We start from the raw sequence: 21739 nt of genomic DNA, 5'->3' as shown, positions 1-21739 counted from the left end.
TTATCTTCCCCTCCAAAACACACACAGAACTGGGGTAACTGATCAAAAAAGCAGCAGAGCCCAGCAAGTTGAATGTCCAGTCAAAGAGGAAACATTCAATAAGATAGTGATTCAAATTAGAGTCTTCTGTCTTTGGAATTTGTCCTGTCAAAGCCACCTGACCAAATCTTAAATAAAAGGCGACTTCTCGCAGTGATATTCTTGTTAATTTCCTCGCAGCATGTTGGCTGAAACAGTTTTTAAAATATGAAATAAACTTCCAAACAATATAAAGAATATTCAATCACAGCAACTGAAATAAACATCTTTGTTTTCAAACAGCACTGAGGACAGGATTTTATTTAGTTCTCAAGGAAAGATTACAGTACTCACACACATTAAACCAAATGTTTGACTTTTAAAAAAAGTATCCAACATGAAAAGGACTTTCATCTAAAAAAAAAGCAATCTTTTACGTTCCATTATCGTTTATACACCAAACATTTGCTCCTTCACTTCAAAGATTCCTTTCCTACAATTACAATTTTGCATTTTCTAGACCGTTGGTAAGGAATGAAGAGTTAACTGCTGACGATGCATTTATTGCAGTACTTTACATTTCAGCTTAAACAATGTGCGTTGGGTTTCACTTCAATCCAGAAAGCTGTGGGAGGGGTGATGAGCAAACAAGAAACATAAAGCTACCTAGATGGTATGAGATATTGGACGTGGTAGACTTTGGTTGCTCCAACAATCCCCGTTTTCTTTGAATTAGAATAGCCTGATCATAACCAGAGGAAGTCCACGTGGTGCAATACCTGTTAAAAGCTGGATCACAAGCTGAAGAAGGCACATTACAGTCGACTCTCTTCCCCCTTCTCGCTCCCTCCCATCCCTCCCCTCACCCTGACCATTTCCCCCCTCCTCGCTCCCTCCCCTCCCCTCACCCTGACCATTTCCCCCCTGCTCGGGTCATGACCCAACTGTGCAGCGCCTTGGGACGTCCTCCTGACGTGAAAGGCGCTTTATAAATGGAATCTTGTTGTTGAAGAACGATTCACAAATCGAGACATATCCACGCATTTATTCTGGTTGCAAAGGCCAACACAGCACTAAGTGTTGCAGAAATACTGAGACAAAATTAAAGGACATGGACCGTTGTTCACCACTAAACCTCATCACATCACTGGTGTCCCTGTGATCAGCTGATAGAGAGCCGTGCCTTCCTAGGCAAGAGGGTACATGGAGGTGAGAGTCTATGTGGTGTTGGTTGGGCAAAAATACACAATAAGTTAAATATTTACATAGAATTTCTCTCTTTACCCCATCCAATCCCACACTGAATTATATCAAATTTGGCCAACAATAACCTTTCTTTTAATGCCTCTTGTTACAGTAGGTGTTGATAAATGTGATTTAGATAGGAGCATTCCTTTCCTAGCCAAGAGCACGTTAACCCCATCTAAAACAATCTGTGATGAATTATCAGTCCAATAAAATCTCAAGATCCTGAACCTGGTCAGACAAAATATTTGTTGGCTGCTTAAATCAGACTGCAATATATCACAAATGACATTTATATTTTGTTCTTTATGTCGGGAGGATGTCCCAATGACGCTGGACAAATGAGGGTTTGCACTGAGCTGTGGGTTGGATTTGGGGCAAAAGATGACCGAAGGCACGGTCAAAGAAGGACCTTGAAGGCGTGGGAAAGGGCAAGGCGAAGGGACTCCGATACATGTATTTGCTTCAGATTGCAGATTATTAAAATGGGAGAAAACTATATTTAATTAAAGCTGTACACAATTAAAGTGGGAATTTGTGACTTCTATTTGGTCAAATGAAAATGGCAAACCATGGCTAATTGAAAGTTAAGAACCTAGAATACGATCTTGTAAACCACCAGGCAGCGAAGTTCAACAAATTCTGTGGGACTCTATAAAAAAGTGAAACCTGAAGGCTGAATTTGTACTGGGAACTAAGCAGAGCCTGGAAGGGGGAATATATCAAGAAATAAATGCCAAAATCTCAAAGGGCAAAAAGGATTTACTCAATAATGAATCAGTAGTTGATGACTCAGCCAATGCAAGGATTAGCACATTCCAGTTGATTTTTTAAGCCCCGCTTAGTCACTAAAGTATGTCCGTGAGAACAGGAGGGGCAGATTTGCTGCTATGGGTGCAGCAGGCATTATTTAGCATGCTGCAGTTTAAATTTGAGGGCTGTAAGTTGAACTTCTTAACAGTTTAGTACTCTACAGAAGCTAAATTAGTCACCAGCTGCCCAGTACCTAAGTACTTTTGAAATGAGGTAAACAGCAGAGGGGCCCAAAGTTTCAAACTTAAGATGCAGTACACAAAACCCCAGGACACAGTGCTGGGTTACACAGTGAGGGAACTCAGACCTGTAGAGGTTGAATGTCAGTATGTTCCAAGCTGCTGGGTGATTTTGACGATTACCACCAATGGTAATAATGATAATAATTCTTGCATTTGACAGAGCACCTTGTCACGTCGTTGAGACGCCTCAGTGGTAGCCAAGCTGTGGCAGGAAGTGGCCCCCTCAACATTCGCACGAGTCTAAATAAGTCTGTGTTCGATCAATCTACTACAATACGAGTGGTTGTGGGAAGGGCTTTTAAAGGACATTGTTGAGTGTCACTGGAACGAGGGCTACGATGGTAACAGTGAACCAGCACAGCCCACAGCATCCCAGGCGAGTAAAATAAAAGTTGAAACTGTTTCACAAAAGTCATGTACCGAGTACAAATTTCTGCCATCAATGCCGGGGGCTGCATGCAGCCCTGAGCCTCAATCCCAGCCCCATGTATAAAATTAAAGGCCTGTATATGGGTGTTTGTTTTGGTGAGTTTTGGTGCCCTAATATTATGGTAAATTACTTTCTTAAAAAATAAATCTGGTCCACACATTGCCTCCGGAAAGAAAATCCTTTACCGTCAAGTGTGCAACATGCATCAAGTAATTTTTAGGGCTGTACCAGGGAGATGTAGAGAGCAGTTCTTAATGGTAGCACTTATTTTAGGTTCTGTAAGTTTTCTACTTTACAGCCAGTAACAAAAGCAGGTCCAAGGTCAGATGCAACAAACAGTTCCACTAAAACTAACATCACACGATACCTAAAATACCAAATTCAAAAGCAACCCCTTAATGCATCAAACCTTTCACTTTCTCCCACTGTGGACACAGACTGCAAATTTAGCTGTATCTGAAAGCAACTTTCTGCCTGAACTGAGCGTCCCAATTGATTTCACTTAGCATCCCTGGTCCCAGAGGTAAAACGGGAAGTGCTCAAACAGGTTGGGCCACCCTGGTGTAAATACATAGCACATCATTAACGATATCACATTCATAAAATAAAATGCAGGGGGATGGTGCAGTCTGGTTCGGAGTGAATCACATTTCGTGAAATCTTTGGATACAGGCCACCTCCAACTTAAAACTCCTCTTTGTCCCTGTCTACTTCAGCTACAAGTGAATCCAAAAAAAAAAGACTGTGTTAGGACACTACAATTAGTTATCAACAGACTCGCACATAATTCTTCCTCACATGGGTGAGAGAAAATACATAACTAGCTCTCACTCACCATGGATCGATCTAACAGGGACACACATGTACCTCATTCATGGCGAGTGAACCAGATTCAACCAGACCCCACCCCCCCCGCACTGTTTCGTTACTCTAGAACGCCGTTGGATTTTTATTTATTTATTCTTCCTTCGTAAAGAGCAGCGACGGCCTTTGACTGCTCTCCCATATCTGGTTTTTGGTGGGCTGCTATCCAGGTCGTCATCATTTTCTTCACTTTTCACTTCGGGCTCCTCGTACTGCTTTTCCACTCCTCTGCTCAGCTGTCCTACCTGACCATCCTCTTTTTCACTGCACTTTTCAATTTTCTTGGAGCTCGGCTCGAGCTCTTCGTGCTTGTTGGCTTCACCCGTCACTGGACTCCCAGGAGCGGCGTTCAGTTCACGTGTGTTGGGCTCAGCGAGCGGACGCGTGTTCTTCAATTCAACTGGAGTCACTGCTGTTTCATCGTACAACAAAGAGTCATCCATCTCTTCATCAGCTAACTCTGAACTGCCATCTAAACCCCCAGATCAATATCTTCATCGATATCTTCATGGCTCGAGTTCGCTGGCTTGGCGTCCTCTGAGTGGCTAGTTGTGACGTCTTCCTTGCTTCCAGCACTGACATTAGGACTGACGGTCTGAGCGGATTGTGTCACCTCAGGCTTGGGATTCATCCCCTTGGTCTCAAGCTTGCTCATATTGGGGCTCTGAGATGTTTGATCAGCCTCCTTTTGCTTACCACCTGTTGGCTTCAAATCATCTGCAGACACTTGACCGCTCATCCCAGAAGCAGTTGGCTCTTGACCGGATGTCAGCAAACTTTCTTGGCTTCTTTGTTCTTTGTAATTCTGTTTCAATAAAACAAAAGCATAGAAAACGATGAAATGGCAAAAACCTTCAGAGTCACTTGAGCAACTGCACATTTGTGATTAAAGAGGCATCATCCTTGTGTTGACATCAGCATCAACAGCACATTCTCTTCCCTCTCAGGGACGTGGGTGCTGTTAGTCTTTCCCGAGTGAAAATATGGTAGACTCAAGCCTTCCGTTATGCTGCCCTATAACTGGCACTAAGAGGAACATGGAGAACATCAACTCATTTCCCTTGTAAAGAAATACCAGTTTTGTACCTGGCATTGGAATGCAGATATCACAATTTTCCATGACAAGAACTCTTATTGCACAATTATTAACCCGAACCAATAAGGCAAATGCATTTGCCCAAACAAATTAAGGAATGCATCTCTTTATTACAGATGTTAAACTTGAGTCCCTGTCTGTCTGGTCAGGTGCACGTTAAAGATCCCATGGAACTATTGAAAAAGAGAAGGGAGTTTCTTTCTGGTATCCTGGCAAGCAAAACCCCAAGATAAAAAAAATTGGTTCATTTCCTTCATAGCTCTTTGTGGGACATTGTTGAGTGCAAATTGGCTGCTGTGTTCGCTTGCAGCAGTCACTGCACTTTAAGGTATATCCTGTGAAGTGCTTTGGTACTCCCTCCTGATGTGAAAGCTGCTATTCCAAGTGTAAATATTATTATTGCACATTGAAGCATATTTTAGTATGTTCCAAACATAACCTTTTCAAACACTGCCAAGTCCTTTTCTGAGAATTGTGAGGACTCAGCTCTGAGCCGGTGCCTTCAACAAGATCTGCAGGACAGATCGACAGCAGATCATGCAGAAGTCTGTTCAGAGCTAAGACCAATGACCTGCTTCTTTGTGCGTACGTAATCATTTAAAATATTCTTTAAACTCCTTCCTATTGCGTAGTTTTCTTGACTATTAATCCTATTAATGGACTTTTGCAGTTCAATCAATCTGATGAAGGACCATACTTGAAATGTTATCGTTCCTAGCAAAGAAAATGCTCCAGTTTCTCTCCCCAACCCCCAGCAATCTCCCCCCCACCGCCCCTCGTCTTCCTCCTCTCAAGTCAAACATTTTGCTGGAGTATGATTCCACCTCTGATACCTCACCAAGGCAAGAGCTATGTGACCACGGTTGGGAAGGTAGGAAAAAGAGAGAGGGCTCGGTATCACAGCTGAGTTTATCTTAGATTCATCTGACATCCGCTGAGTTATACTTTCCGAATATGTAAATCCTATATATTCACTTTCTCCAATAAACACAGAAACATTTTAGACGGAATATGAATGAATGAAGAGGACTGCTTGCTTGCTTGAAGATAAGCTTCCGCAGGGATTATGTCAGGTTGATAAGTTCCCAATCTTACAAAGATGCTGAGATCAGAAAAGGCCAGGATCCTTTTCTCTAGTCAGGGACAGAAATTCAGACTGAAACACTTATGCATACAGAAAAGACTGGAGAATCAAGAAAGGAGCAAACACCACTGCATGAGATTAAAACAGTGTCCAACCACACTGTCTTACGGATTACGTAGCCAGTGTACTGATATTGAACACTTCAATAGCAACGAGAAACTGTAATAATCTATCTCACATGGATCTAAATAATGAATTCATGGTCGATTCCTTTTTAGGTTTATTAATCTGAAATAACAGAATTATGGCTAATGTATCGATCGATCTGTAATCTTTTGCTGCCAAAAAATTTCCAGTGTATCTTTAAGATCTTGAAACCAAACAACTAATCACATTCGTCAAGGAATGGATCAAGCCTTGTATCTAATAGTAGGTGTCAGGGAAGATCACATTCAAATGTTATAAGCTGGTGGTTACATTTTCAAAACTCAAATTTATATATATATATGTATCACAAACAATAATTTCCACATGCTGTGGTCAGCGATGGGAGCAAAAATTAGCCTGATCTGGTGATTCCACTCTTTGATCAGTGGATGAAATATATAATTGACAATCCAACTTCTAGCTTTATAGTTTCAACAGAGCTGTTGCTAACATGCCAGAGAGATTGGTTGCAAATGCTACGTTGCAAGAAAGAGAAATGCAATATCACACAAATTAGCAGGTACCAATGTGGCTACGGAGCTCAGTAGCTACACATATTGTGAAGGACAAACAGGTGGACAGAAAATATTCAAATGGAAGATGGAGCAAAATGGGAGGGATAACCAGACTAGAGGAATGTTCTCAAACACCTCAATATGAAGCAAAGACAGAAAAGCACAACGTACACTAACACTAACAAAACAGTTCAGTCGAGATGAATGTAGAAGTCACAAACTTGCTCGAATGTTCCTTCAAAAGTAACAACAGAATTTCTTCACTACAATTTTTCTGAGCGAGAGGACAGTCCCAGATATTTGAATACTTGGATTTGTCAGTCGTGTGAAGGTCATATACAGCAAGATGGACAAACAGACTTTGCCCAGTGTACGTAACCCCCAACTCAAATGATCTCTACATCAATGTAAATGTTCTATTCTGCTCCTACAACCTTTCTGTGCAATGCCACGATTTTAGTGTCAAATCAAAGAATAGTTATGCATTGTTAACTCATTACTATAGTTGCACTGTTGACTCAGTTGTAGTTGATATTCACGGTCGATCCATTACTTAATAATAGTACTTATTGGCCTTTAACTACTTGGCTGCTTGCAGGACATTGCTGTGTGCAAACTAGCTGCCGCAATTGCCTACAGAATACAGTCACTACAATTTAAGGTAAATCCTGTGAAGTGCCTTTGAGACGTCCTCCTGACGTGAAAGGTGTCAAAGATAAGCATTATTACTGTTATTAAAAAGAACTGAAGTCAAACCACTTCAACTGATTCACTAAGGTGCTATAATGCCTCTCGTTTGTTAGGTATTTGAATCTAGTCAAGTTTGATGTTACCTATCAAATTAGCCAGATATTGATTCCCATACTGTCGCTTTAGCCACTTATTAAGATGCACAGGGAACAAAGCACAATAACCAAGCAATTGCTGACCTAATGTGGACAAGTTCGGTTCAAATTGTAGCACTGGGAAGACTAAACGTTCATTAAAACAATTTTTTAATTTTTGTTATTGGAAGATTTCTAGTTGATCCGGCAAATGCTTGAACTGAAGGGACATCAAAACAAGTTTGAGACAATAGAATCAGAGAGAGAAATAATGCACACAGAAATGGGGAACGGAATGAGAGAAGAGAGAGAGAGAGAGAGAGAGAGAGAGAGAGAATGAAACATAGCCACATCACGAAACAACCATCTAACCTGAAGGTTCTGAAAATGCATCAGTGACTTGCAGTGGGTAAACCTGGCAGTGGACTCTGAATGGTAGAATTTGTGACACAACTTGCAGAGGAAACCGGTCACAGGGACCACAAATTCCTGGCCTGTGGAGGGGAGGGGAACCAAGATGATCACTGTATGTAACATTGAATGTGACCTCATCATTAAACACATAAAACAAGAAATAAATCAAAACTGGAAAAAGCAAACGCATACAAGATTGTTTTTTTCAAAAAAATAATCAGTTGTACAATAAGAGTTCTGATCAAACAGAGACAGGCACTCGGCCTCAGCCAGAACATTAAACTTTTGGTTAAAGCTTGATGGTTTGCTATGACAAAAATCAAGAAACCACCTTTCCACACTTCACAGATAAAATGTATACATGCGTGAGACGAAAGGTCTGTGATATTGTGATGGAATGAGCACAGCAATGGGTCTAGATGTACAAAGTTAGAAGAATGCTATAAGAATTAGTCTATTCATCTGTGCTAAACAGATGGAAACCAGATACTCAGAGAGTAATCTAAGCAGCAAGATGTTTCTCACACTGAGCAACAAGCATATGTTGCTTCTATAAGAATGTTTCTGTATAATAAGCAGGCATCTGCCAAGGAATTTAAACAAACTCTCAGATAAAGCTGAAAATGTCATAAGGGCACCAACTGTGATCATTAAGCAATTATTTCAGAACTCCCACCTAACTGTAGCTCACTGCTCTTTTCTCAACAGAGTTCCACATTCAGTGTATTTTTATTTTCTTGCGGTGAGGTATGCTCTCCCTCCAATACTCCTCCCCCAAGTGACTGTTCTTCATGAGTAACCTCGACCACAAGGGCAGGTCAGATCTTTGGTGTGTGAACGGGTCTGGGTTCTGCTGTCTTGTCCCCAGATCTTTGATCTCACTGGGGACAAAACAGCAGAACCCAGACCCGTTCACACACCCGTACTTTCCAGCAGGACTCAGGGAGCAGAAGCCCTCACTGAATTATTCCCCCTTCCCTATCCCGGGAGATGCCAAGAGCAACTCCTGCAGCCAAACTGCTCAATTGTCTGTGAACAGCTAATTCAGAACAGACCAGAATGTAGCACCCAAACTACTACCTCGCTGGTTTCTCCACTATGTGGCTCAGTAATAGCAGACAATGTAGAGAGTCACAAATAGATTTGTAAAACAATCATACAGATGACATGAACAGTTGGAAATAGTTACAAGTATCCTCCTGTATAATACAATTCCTCGTCATTGAATTGAAAGGAAGAATTCTAACAGATGAGAACAAAACACTACAACAGATGGATTCCCTCAGGTGCTGTCCAATGTTGGGCCATACTATCTAAATTAATTTGGTTAACTGCAGACACAAGCACAGGAAAGACAACAGGTTGAGGTGCAAAACACAGTGGAAACAATTGGCAGATCTACTCCAAACCTACACCAAGTAGGAAATACAATCGCCATCCAGCTTCTGTTTAATGGGCTGCTCAATGAGTGGTGAGTTTTTGAGCCTCCTATTGTATTTAGGGTGAGGGAGGACAGTGAAAAGAAATAAGACTTTCTCTTACTTTGCACACTTTAGAAAGCATCAAGCATTCCAGGTCAGGTACACCATAGACAGATGGAATAGACTTCTCTTCGAATTACAGTGTCACACCTATAAGTTACAACATTTCTAGGTTTTGAATTAACACCATTAATATACAACTCAGAAAGCAGTTGTACAAGAAGTTCTCCTTTCTATTTGGTATGAGGTTCAATCCAAAGTCCTTCTGCTTAGGCATTAAGAGGTGTTGGAAGTATGTTCATCCTGGATTCATTAAGCCAACTACAGAGATAAAACATACTAGTTCTGACTCAAGCCACAGTATACGTTTCAATTTCAGCATGATATTTTATTTAGGAAAGAAATCAAGCTAGAATGAACAGAAGAACTAATTTCTAGCCATTGACGTTAGCTGTAGTGCCCATCGGTCTTCAGAAGTACAGTAAAGAACCTAATTTAAAGAATGAATGAATATTTTAACACCTGGGGCTACAGGGAGCCAAGCACTGCAGAAATGTATCGAGGAATGCTCAAAGCCGATTAATTTAACCTAGTTCAAAATATGTCCATTTTGAAATATGTTTGGACGTTTGGATAATGATGCTTGCCTTGCAAACGTAAATATCCTAAACCCTGAACAAGGAAAGCATTACATTCATTTGTATTGTCCTTTTAAGAGACGTTAATGATAAGAAGGCTGATTAAATGCAAGGAAATGCACCAGTGTCTTATGTACTCACCATACACAGCCTCCGAATCATGTGGTTCTTTCTCAAAATCTGACAGCGAGGCCTAAATGTACAAAGCACAAGTTCACCTTTTTTTATATAAACCATCGTGTTTCATATTTAGTCCCCTCAAAAACAGCACAACTCCTTGCTCCTTTAGGAAGGGAAAATAAACCATAGACCATTCTACATCTCTGATACAAGAATAAAAGTAATGCAATGTATGTTAACATATCATTTCTGTTACACATGTGTTTTCAGAAGGCATTGAATAATTCTCTCACAGAGCGAAAAAGAGGAACTACCCACGCAAAAAAGGGTGGGGGGGGGAGAGAGAAAAAGGAAGAGCAGCTATGATTAGAACATGAACATATAAAGAGTCCAGAATTTCAAGGTCATCACTCAATGAAAGTTCAGAAGGCTGAAGGCAGTTTAAAAGAGTATAATGATAATGACATTGTTAAAAAAATCCACAAAGATTTGTGTGGCCTTTAACATAATTTTTTTGAAAATAGCAGATTACAACATCCATCCTTTTGGCAACTATTTAGATTTGACTTTTGAAATGGTATGTAATCCCTGCATTTATATTAGACGGTAGTTTAATCACGAACCTGCTGAGATTCCCTTTCACTTAAACAATCAGATAGGCTCTCACACTCCGCTTCACTCATCCCATCTTCATCATCTTCATCAAAACAGCCAACAGCATCAACAGTGATCATGTCCTCTGGGTCATCTGGTCCAGCCTGCTCTTGGGCACTTCGCTGTAGCTTGACCTGAAACAGATGCAATTCAGTTACAAGGGGCAATTCAGTTACACAGGTTTATAACGGAAGCACAGCCACAAACATTGGCACTTTGTCCCAATTTCAAATGCACAAACAATAGCGTCCAGTCAGCCAGTGCTTGCATCGAACTGGATGCTCCAGAGTTCTCTCAATTACCAACCACTTGGTTTGTTGGCTTAGTTCCCTCAATGTTCAGTTGGGAAGCAGGATGAATCATTGCCTTGTAATGAGATGTTCAGTATTAGATCAAGGGGGGAAAAAAATAATTGTTTCAAAGTCTGGGTGGAATTAGCTCCCTAGCATATAATAATCCTTGCATTTGATACAGCGCTTTTCACATCTTCGAGACGTCTCAAAGCACTTCACAGAATATACTGTAAAGTGAATTGACTGTATATTTGTGGGCGAACATACTGTTTGTTCTGCACTCCTAGCCACAGCAAGTAACCCAGGGAGGCGCTTGCACAAGAGGAAAATAGAAAGGGAATCAAAAACCATCTCCAATCCGTCGATCTAAAAAAAAGAGAATTCGAGACATTGGGATCCAACTGGCCAATTGTTGGATCTTTCAATTTGGATTACAAAATCATAGAAACAAAAAGACTACTATCAGCAAACTGGCCATCATAAAGTCTAGCTGCAAATTGTTCTCTCAGGTGGTAAGGAAAACAGGTCAAAACAAAGCTTGAACTCCCTGAGATTCCCCTAAATTAATAATAATCCTTGCATTTGATATAATAATCCTTGCATTTGATATAGCACCTTATCACGTCTTCAAGAATATACTGTTAAGTGAATGGACTGTATATTTTGTGGGTGAAAGGCGGCAGCCAATTGCGCACAACAGTATCCCACAAACAGGCGTGGATTGAGTGACCAATTTATTATTATTTAGCATTTGATACAACACCTTTTTATGTCGGGTGGTCACCTTAACATGCATCGCTGGATTTAGTGTAGTTAGTAACTTCTTTTTTTTTTGGAGATAAACAATGGCGGCCAACATTTTGATATCAAGTGAAGGCGCCTGGAAAAGCTTCACATACCTCTACCACTTTCTGCTTGTGCTCGGATGACTTCATGTGCTCCACAAACTTGCGAGGGGTTTTGAAGTATCGGCTGCAGACGGTGCAGAAAGGCCGTAGAGAGTACTTTGCAAGCTGGTAAAGAACGGAGAGCATAGTGACACAACGAATAGAATGGATTTGGGTTGTGGTCTCCAACCAATCAACCCTCCAAGGACCAGCTTGTCTGAGCTTTTAGTTAAGTCTAGGGACTGTGTATTTGTAGGTGAATATTTTAAGTCTCCCTGACATGATGGTTACTTTGTCCAATAGATCAGACGCTCCATTACAAAGAACATCTGATCTATTCTTTCTATCCATATCCACCTGTTGACGAGGTAAATACAAAAGATGATTTGGTGAATTGTCAACAAGGGGGCATAAACTGAAGATTAAATTGGCCAAGTTGTTTCTACGCAGGGATACTAGAACAATGAACACGTTACTGCCAATGGCTATTGAAGCTGACTCAATTACAAGATATAAGAAGGAATTAATTAGATAAGCATTAAGTGTGTAAAATGGTAAGGGAATAGTGCAGAGCACAGGATTAAGAAGATAGTGCTAGTGGGCTCGTGCTAGCTCGAAAGGTCCATTTGCCTAGGTCCTGTTCCGACTCTGCCATTCCTTGTAAATTAGATTTCTAACTTCAGCAACTTTCCCTTCTCTTAAGCAGTAGAGTCATAGAAAGAAACATAGCGCTGTAACTATAAGGCAGAAGAGTGAAACACTAAGAGTCTCATATTAACAGCTTGTCTCACTTTCTGGGACGCTTCCTGCTTACCATACAAATACTTAAGTCATTTCATACATCCGCTACACATACCAATACCCACTCACCCAATTCACATGTTCAGACCTCCCCAAACAACAAAACCTTTATTTGTGGGGTGACATAAACTCGTTCACAAAAAAGGACAATCCTGTCATTACAGAAAAAAAGCAGAACATTTGCTGTACATTTGTACCCCACAATGTGCTGCGACATTTTATTCATTATACCATGTTAAACATTTCCTCCCTTACTTTGTGTCTCCGTGTCCTGCGGTGTTCAATGACATTCCCTCTGAAATGGGCCTGACAGGTGCTGCACCATCTCTGCTGCTTGTTGTCACTGTAAAACACGACTGAGATTACTTGCTGGTCGCAAACCCTTTAGTCTCAAATGTGAGCTTGAGGGATGCTTGAGACTGAATTCAGCCAACACAGGTTAGGCTCACAGGCCAAATGTAATGATTCCTCCACAACGAAAAGTGAAACAGGTACAATTTACATTTTTAACTTTGCAATGCACACCCACCTATCTTTGTCTACACCTTTGTTCTGTGCTTTTCCCTCCTCAGGACCCAGACACGCAATACTCATTTGCTGAATTTCAAGCAGCCGTTGATGGTGTCGTGTCCCATTCATGTGGTTCTGAAAGTTCTTTGAGAGCGAAGAAAGTATTACACGCAAGATTTTTAAGGTTAGACTAAACCAAGGGGATGTCAAAGAATATTTTGTGAGTGAACGTACAAGTTCAGCATTCGCCCATCAGATAATAACTGCAAGTGTTCAGATCATGCAGGAGAGGCAGCACTAATGTGCTAAACATGGGCTGGACTCTTCAAGAAATGCAAGGCGGTACCCACACACGCAACCATTACCACACAAGCATTTCCAGTAGCCACTGATGGGAATACGGTGACCATTAAATTTATCAAAACAGTCAAAGATACAGCAAACGTCCTATGTCTCGACTTTTTAAAAAAATTTAAGTAAGTTATTTTTTCTCCTGACCTTAGAATTTCTCTCTCACTCAGTATTCAATCAACTTCCAAGATCACAATTCTCCTTTACCTGTTGATTGTGGCAGTTGGAGTTGCAGATGTAACAGATGAATTTGTCCGAGAGAGACTTCAGATCCTCCACAGTCTCCTCGCTGCCCTTGGCCCCGGAGTCTGGTGCTGATGTACTGATAGCTCGGCTCTCACTACTCTGCTGGATTGTTACTTTCAGTGTACTGACTGTGTTCAGCACCTGTAAGGCACACAATTTACTCGTCATCCAAAGTAAAAAAAGCAGAATCTTATTTTGAAGGGGAATGCAATCATTTTGGGAGAGGAAAGAGCCTGGAAGAATTGAACACCAGTTTTGTCATTGCCATCGTGTGCATCATACACGAATGTCCACACCAGGGGAAACAGGATGGTCAATAATGTTACAGGGTGACACAGACAGACTTGGGCACGTTTTCTTCCTTCACGTCCCGGCTTCTTGCAGTTGTCCTCTTCAATAGTTTCCATGAATCCCGAACACCCATATGTATCTCACCCGATGCATTGATTGAAACATCTTAATTGTTTGTCACTGTTAAACAACAAAAACTTAGCATCTACATAGCACCCTTCACGAAGGGTAGCATCTCATCAATCTGCACTCACCTCAGTATTTTGCTCTACATTTTCTGAAGTCCCACAGTTTTCACGTTCATTGGTTTCTGTGAATAGATGCAAAGAAATGTTAAAAAGACATGAGTAAGTGGGTATTCAACCAGATACAGGTGTCAGTTAGCCTGACTAATTTAATTTCAAGATCTTCACACTCATTTACAAATCACCTCATGCTGCCACCTTCCTATTTCTCCAACCTGCTTACAACCCCACCGTCTCCCCTCAGTTGGCTCCAGACTCCTGCACATCCCTCATCCCCTCCACCATTGGCAGCCGAGCCTTCAACCACTATGCCATGAAACTATGCAACTCTCTTCCTCAATCCCTTGCTTCTTCCTTCTCAAGTCTTCAGATCACGCCTGAAGACCTTCCTCTTCAACTGTGCTAACAGTCACCTCCCTCCTCTCCCGGCTTGGCATCAAGCATTTAGAGACGATACCCCAAGTGAAAAGCGCTATATAAATGAAAATTGTTGTCTCTGGATCAGAAGGTTGCAGGTTCAAGCAGCATGTCAGGCTTTTGAGCTCATATCCAAGGCCGACACCTGTGCAGTATTAGGAAGCACCGCATTGTCAGACTATCCCCCTACCTACCTGCCCGTACCCTCCGTTCCTCTGGCTCCGGTCTGCTCCACATCCCCCGCCCCAACCGCCCTACCATCGGTGGCCGAGCCTTCAGCCTCTCAGCCCCTAGGCTCTGGAACTCTATCCCCCAATGCCTTCGCCTTGCCTCCTCCCTTTCCTCCTTCAAGACCTTTCTCTTTGACCGTGCCTTCAGCTCCCCTCTCGACTCTCTACCCTCTCCTCGCTCCCTCCCTTCCCTCCCCTCACTCTGACCATTTCCCCCCTGCTCGGATCCTGACCCAACTGTACAGTGCCTTGGGACGTCCTCCCGACGTGAAAGGCGCTCTATAAATGGAATCTTGTTGTTGTTGTTGTTGAGATGTTAAAATGAGATCCCATCTGCCTGTTCAGGTGTTTTCTAAAGCCCCCCATGACACCGTTCAAGAAGAGAAGGGAATTTCTCCCGGTGTCCAACTAACCTTCCCACTGATAAACTGGCACTCACTTTATGGTTGCTTGTGGGACATTGTTGTATGTAAATTGGCTTCCACATTCGTCTGCTAACACACAACAACTACACTTTACAGCAATTACTTGTAAAGCAGTTTAGGACATTTAGAATATCATATGCCATAGGATTATTATTTTTTCATGTAGATCGAGCCCCAGGAGTACCGAGCTCACCAGCTTCTGTTGAAGCAAATTCTTTGAAGCATTTTGACGTAAAAAGCACTGTATCAAATGTAAGGATTTTATAAGGCGATTTGCATGACGTATATTCTTAGTAAATCTTTATAAGGCTTTTCTTTCCCCTGGATTGTCGAGTTTACTCAGGAACGGGTGTTAAACATATCAACCGTACCTTCACCTTGCGGCTCATTGCTCACATCCTCTTCTGGTGCTGTGATGTTTGAAGTCACTGGGTCAGCAGCATCAGAGTGTTCAGGATTATCACTTTCCCCGCTGTTAGAACAAACAAAATAACATACTGAATGTTATGGCACAATAACAAACACGTCTACTACCCCAGATTCAGTTTTCTTGGAGTAACTGGGTGGAATACATAAGCACAAAGCATTCTGCACTGAAACACAAAAGGTACCAGCAAGAGTTTGATACAAAATATGCATTAAAGAGGTATTTTTAAATATTTTGTGGTTGTAGTGGTGGGAAAGAGTAGAAAATCTAAATTTCAAACACCTTCCAAGTCTTCTCCTTTTTACTTGTGGCTCATCTACAGCTTTCGAAACACCTTCAGTTTCCAGAGGTATTGAATTAGATGCATTTTCAGGGTCAGCAGGTTTGTTATCTGACAAAAAAAACCACATTATGAGTAATTTCATCGCCTGCTCTTCTTCTGTTTTTCTCATTCATAACCAGAAATACATATAGATGTGGTTCTGTTGCTGCTCAGGGTGACTGAACACACCAGAAGCTGGAAATTCCACTTTGTCTTATCCTATAAGACCATTTGTTCTTAAAAATAAGATTGTGCAGAATTGTTTTGCCCAGTTAAAACAAATTCGGAAAAAATGTTAAAGGTTCAATATTAAAATGGAGGCGATTTTTTAAAGAACCTTGGAAAACTGAAATCAGGAATTTTAATTAAGAAGTTTAATTCAGAATTTTACACAAATTTTGCACATTCTTCAATCTTTTAAGGCAAAATGTTCCTGCGGGTTAAGATTAGTTTCAGGCCTCGGATGTCATTTCAGCTGCAATGCTCCAAACACAATATGTTCGAGGAAATGGATGTTGAGTTCAAGCTAACCTCATGTGAGCAAGTTTGTGCTCAGACTTCCTGCAGCTTGGGAGCTCAGTTTGGTGGATCCTTACAAAGAAACTAAATGAAGCGGTAAGGAGGCAAACGAGACAACTAAAAAGGTCATTTTAGTCAGAAAGGCAACGACTCCTCACTGAGAGCACCGGGCTAATTAGTAAAGATCTGCGAGCTTGGGAATGGTACGAGGAGCCAAGAGAAAGCGGCAAAGCTCTTCAGGAAGTGGTAGCCCATTGACCTAAATATTCGTCTGTGAAGTTAATCATTTCTAACATTACATCTGTGTGAACAAGTGCTCCTTTTGAATGAACCTGACTGCAATCAAATGCAAATATTTGAACACAACATTAGCATTGTGAACCAACAGCGAAGGAGTTAAGACAAATGAGTTCACGGGTACAAACAACAAATGACAAAGTTCAGTAAAGAGGTCCTACATAAAAGATGGATTAAATTGAAGCAAATCAACACGTGCTAGAGATATGAAAAGCACACATACGTTTTAACAGTTGATGGGTTCGAAGGTATCATTAACTACAAGCATAAACTTGGAGATGGTGCAATTCACTATAATTCACTAGTTATTTTACACCGAGGGATTAGTGTTCTGCACACATCATGACAGGGTTTGAACTGTGTTAACTACGTGATTGGGAGGTTGCTGGGACAGCTGGCAGAATGAGGAAGGAAAGAGAGCAACGGTGGTTAAAGTTAAACATTTGATTTACTTGAAGGAAAAAGACTGAGATCAGGAAGTTATCTCTTCCCTGTCTCATACAACCTCATCTTAAAAGTGAATTCATCAAACCTTTTGGGGAAAAAAAAACCCACAAACAATTTCAGGGAAACAATGTTAATCAAAAAATAAGATTACAAGAAGCAACAATAAAAGGATTAGATTTCTGACCCTCCCATCATCTTGGTTAATTTGCCTCAAGTTATCAAGGCTTTCAATTTCACGGTGAGGGATTAATGTACAAATTGCACATTTATTACCTGTTTTCTCTTGTGCTGTGGAGTCTGTGTTGGTTTCACCTGTGCCCGTTTTTGTGCCTGTTTTCGCTGTTTCATTGACTTTTGTCCGTGATTGATCCTTGTAATGAAAACGCTCCCTCCGGAGATCCTGCATTCTCCTAAACTCCTGCACATCAGAAAATCCCATCATTTACTATAATAAATATGCAATGGTTGAAGCTGAATGTTCAGTGGAATGTTACAGATCAAGTAGAGCCATGCTCTCATTGCAGAACATTGCTCAGATGGTAAGATAAAATGAAAGTAGTAAGAAGTGTTGCAGTTGCCCACAATAGATACTTCAGAGAACTGGGCAGAAGATAAAGAAAGTGAGTGAAATGATCCCATTTAACAAATGAACTCTGCTTGTAGAATCCTCATCTTCACAAGATTCGCACAGATAATCAAGATTATATTCATTATTTTGCCACACCATCAGTCAATAATGAACTGAATTATTTGAGTGGAATAAAACATGCAAGTCGCTGAAGACTATGACAAAACATTTCTTTTTGATTAGTACCGATAGGAATGGACATGTTAGTTTGGGCTATTAGACTAATTATAAATCTTTGCAACCTGACTTTATATCGATAAACGTTGAAGAGGAAATTTGGTGCATACATGAGGGAGAAGGGAAGAGGGTGATATAATCGGGGAATAGGAGGTGTGGAGGGTTGTGTGGAATATAAACATCGACATGGACGACGTGCTAAATGGCTCAATTCCGTTCTGCATCATTCTATGCAGAAGAACATAAGAATTCGCTCAGCGAAAGAAGACCAAGGTCCATCCAGTTCACTTTCCACCATCCTGGTAGTCATATTACATGTTATGTCCCAAACTATATATTGTATACCAAGATATTATTTTCATTCCATTTCTATTTTATTCATATTTTCACAAGGAGCGATTAGATAAACTGGCCATGTTCACACTAGAGAAGAAAAGGTTGAGGGGCAAAATGATTGCGGTCTTTAAGATTCTGAAGGGAATAGATAATGTAAACCATGGTAAGCTGTTTTATCTTGCACTGAACTGTAAAACCAGAGGACCCCATTTCCTACCCCAGAGTCCCAAAAAAAGGGGACAAAACTGCCCTTTCTCTTACTTTGTTGATTGCTCGGCTCTGCTGCTGGAAGATGTGGTTCCCAAATCCAATGGGATGAGGTGGCTGCATCTGGATGCCGAGCGGGGCAGGTCCAAGGATTGATGCTCTGGTTGCTGGTGAGAAAAATGGCTGGATGCCTGTTGTGGTCATGCTGTAGCCACAAAAACTGCCTGAGAAATGAAAAAGTTGTGAGACTCAGAAAAACACTTGGAAACATTTGATCTGTTGTCAATACGGGGGAGGAAAGAGCCAACTGCAATAGCACAAGCTATAGTGCTGATCCCCTGGATCGCTGTCTCTGACATAACAGTAATTTGTACATTTAAGTCATTGAGACACCTCAAAGCGCTTCACAGAAAATACTGTAAAGTGAATTGACTGTATTTGGTGGGCAAAATTTGGCAGCCAATTGCCCACTAGTCTCGCGAGAGGGCACAGCGACACGTTAAGCAGGTTTCCTTACTCCACACACCTCGATTTACTTAGAGGTAAGTAGAATTCTGACTATTAGTCGACTGCCGGATTGCTTGTTGACAAACAGTAGACAGTAAATGGTAAACTGACAGGATTACTGTACCTTGCATCTGCTGAATTAACAAGGCTCTCTGCAACATAGAATTAGGATTAAGGATTGTTCCCTGATTAGCTGGATGTAGGACTTGCTGCTGCTGCTGCTGTTGTTGTTGGTGGTGATGGTGTTGCTGTTGCAGGCTGTTGTGAGGAAAATGACATATTAAATGCTGTGAAACATACTATTCTCCAAGACAACTAGTTTCCTTTCAAGAGAAAGAACCTAAAACATCAAGGCTTTGAAATGCATAATGCAATTTATCAACATCTAGGAACCTTTAAAGGCCTGATTTGACACCAAGCAAGGGATAAAGGGGAAGTGATTGTAGGTATGGTTGAATAAGAAAGTATTCGGGTGTGATCTGAAGAAGGGCAAAGAGGGGGCAAGGCCACGGGATTGAAGCAGTGTCAAAGCAAATCTGTGAAGCGCTTTGAGACACCTTAACAACATGATATCAAAACAAGTGTTTCCACGTGTCCATTAAACCAGTTATTAGAATATGATTTTTTGCGCTCTCAACAATATAGGATGAATTTTTTAATGTGAATAGAATATTTTCCCGGTGTGTGTGTGTGTGTGTGTAATAGGAGCGACACAGTTACCCCATCATTCACACAGCGCCAGGAGAACTCCACAATGAGTATGGCGTGCTAAACAAAAGCTGGTGCCTCTTTAACTTGAGAAGCAGGCGGCAGGGGGAGGTTAAAAAGAGAGCGGAAACGGTCACAGCTAGACGGTACCTGGCATTCGAGTGAGGCACCAGGAACAATAGAAACAAAGAGAGCGAATCTCCCTGCAAAATTGGAATTTTTTTTTGAAAAAAAAAGGATGGCAATGGATACCTATCCAGTGGGTCGGGGATGTGTGCGTGGGGGGGCGGGGGGTGGGAAGCAACACGGGCTTAAATAATACACTTGCCATTAACCAAGTCAGGTCTGGAGACGAGTGCGTGCGGTCTGGTGTGGATTGCACCAGTTTCGTGTCCAGCGCGTGCTTCCACACCGCCCCCCCCCCCCCTCCTCACACAAACACTGTTTGTGGGTTCCACCCCAGCAACGACATCAAACGCAGGGATTATCATCATCATCATCACCACCACCACCATCATCATCATTTTCGCCCGCAAAATATTCAGCGGATTAATATCCGGTGAGAAGCGCTTTGAGACGCCTCGAGGACGTGACCGGGCGCTGCATCAAACCCAAGGAGTGTCGTGATTGAAAAGGGAGCTTCGCGAACGCCAAACCCGGCAACGCGGCAGCTTTCTTCCACCACCACCACCACCACAGCAACAACAACAACAATTTACATTTGTATACAGTAGCTGCTCTTACTTGAGGGGCGACTTGTTACTTCAATCCCCCCCATCTCTCTCCCTCCCTCCCTCCATCTATCCTTCTCCCTCCCTCTATCCCTCTCCCTCCCTCCCTCCCTCCTTCTCTCTCCCTCCCTCCATCTCTCTTCTCTCCCTCCCTCCATCCCTCCTTCTCTCTCTCCCTCCCTCCATCTCTCTCTCCCTCCTTCCATCTCTCTCTCTCCCTCCATCCATCCCTCCTTCTCCCTCCCTCTATCCCTCTCCCTCCCTCCCTCTTCCTCTCCCTCCCTCCCTCTTCCTCTCCCTCCCTCCCTCCATCTCTCTCCTTCCCTCCCTCCATCCATCCCTCCTTCTCCCTCCCTCTTCCTCTCTCTCTCCCTCCCTCCCTCCATCTCTCTCCCTCCCTCCATCCTCTCCTCCCTCCCTCCATCCATCCCTCCCTCTCCCTCCATCCATCCCTCCCTCCATCTCTCTCTCTCCCCCTCCCTCTCCCTCCCTCCCTCCCTGCCCTCGGGTCTCTGTGTCGAGCGAGGAGGCCGAGTGGCTCATCCTCGGTCTGGCGTAGACTGCCTTACCGGACGGGGCCCGCCTGGCCAGGCGGCTGCTGGGGAGGGGGCGGGGGGGGAGGAGGGTGTTGGTGCTGCCGCTGCTGCCGAATGAGCTGGTGGAGCTGTACCAGCTGCTGCTGGAAATGCTGCTGCTGAGGGAACATCGTGCGGCCCCTGAGGCGGCGCTGAAGCGAGCGCTCGGGTCGAGGTTTCAGTCGGTCCTCTGACCGCCTCACGAGCTGCGACCGTTGGGGGGGGGGGGGGAGCGCGAGGAGAAGAGCAACGAGCACCACAGCGCCGCCCAGCGGCCCCAAAGACGGGTCAGCGCGGCGCCACCCAGCGGCACCAGCGGGGGGGTATCGCTGCCTGGCGCCTCGTCTCTTTCGCGCCGTTTCAGATCGCGTTGGATTTTTCGTTGGCAGCTCCCAGGAGGCGACTCCGACTGCGCAGCGGCTCTGCCAGCACCAAACATGGCGGGCGGCCAGGTCAAGGAAGAGGCTTTGTGTGTGTGTGTGTGCGCGTGTTGTTGCCAGCATCAAACATGGCGGGC

At 42.7% G+C, this 21739-nt stretch overlaps 1 protein-coding gene across 1 annotated transcript; it reads right to left on the bottom strand.

The window, feature by feature from the left end:
• Positions 1-1191: 1191 nt before the first annotated feature.
• LOC103183024 (cip1-interacting zinc finger protein) lies at positions 1192-21353 on the bottom strand. Its single transcript, XM_007900246.2, has 15 exons — positions 21217-21353; positions 19333-19466; positions 18756-18925; positions 17627-17771; positions 16051-16159; positions 15713-15813; positions 14279-14334; positions 13695-13874; positions 13156-13280; positions 12882-12969; positions 11838-11951; positions 10615-10779; positions 10013-10064; positions 7711-7832; positions 1192-4417 (listed from the first exon to the last, which is right to left on the bottom strand). Exons 1-15 carry the CDS (start codon positions 21351-21353, stop codon positions 4085-4087), a joined length of 2031 nt encoding a protein of 676 aa, XP_007898437.2. The 3' UTR covers positions 1192-4084.
• Between the last annotated feature and the right edge of the window lie 386 nt (positions 21354-21739).

The sequence above is a fragment of the Callorhinchus milii genome, unplaced genomic scaffold (assembly GCF_018977255.1).
Source record: "Callorhinchus milii isolate IMCB2004 unplaced genomic scaffold, IMCB_Cmil_1.0 Scaffold8, whole genome shotgun sequence".
NCBI lineage: Eukaryota > Metazoa > Chordata > Chondrichthyes > Chimaeriformes > Callorhinchidae > Callorhinchus > Callorhinchus milii.
This window is presented reverse-complemented; position numbering and strand designations above follow the sequence as displayed.

Excerpts from the sequence above, each read along its gene's own strand:
- LOC103183024 (XM_007900246.2), bottom strand. The coding sequence starts at position 21,353 with ATGTTCCCTCAGCAGCAGCATTTCCAGCAGCAGCTGGTACAGCTCCAC. Across the intron at positions 12,970-13,155 it reads AAAGGTGTAGACAAAGATAG|TGACAACAAGCAGCAGAGAT; the intron begins GTGGGTGTGCAT and ends CGTGTTTTACAG. Across the intron at positions 7,833-10,012 it reads TGATTCGGAGGCTGTGTATG|GCCAGGAATTTGTGGTCCCT; the intron begins GTGAGTACATAA and ends TCCCCTCCACAG.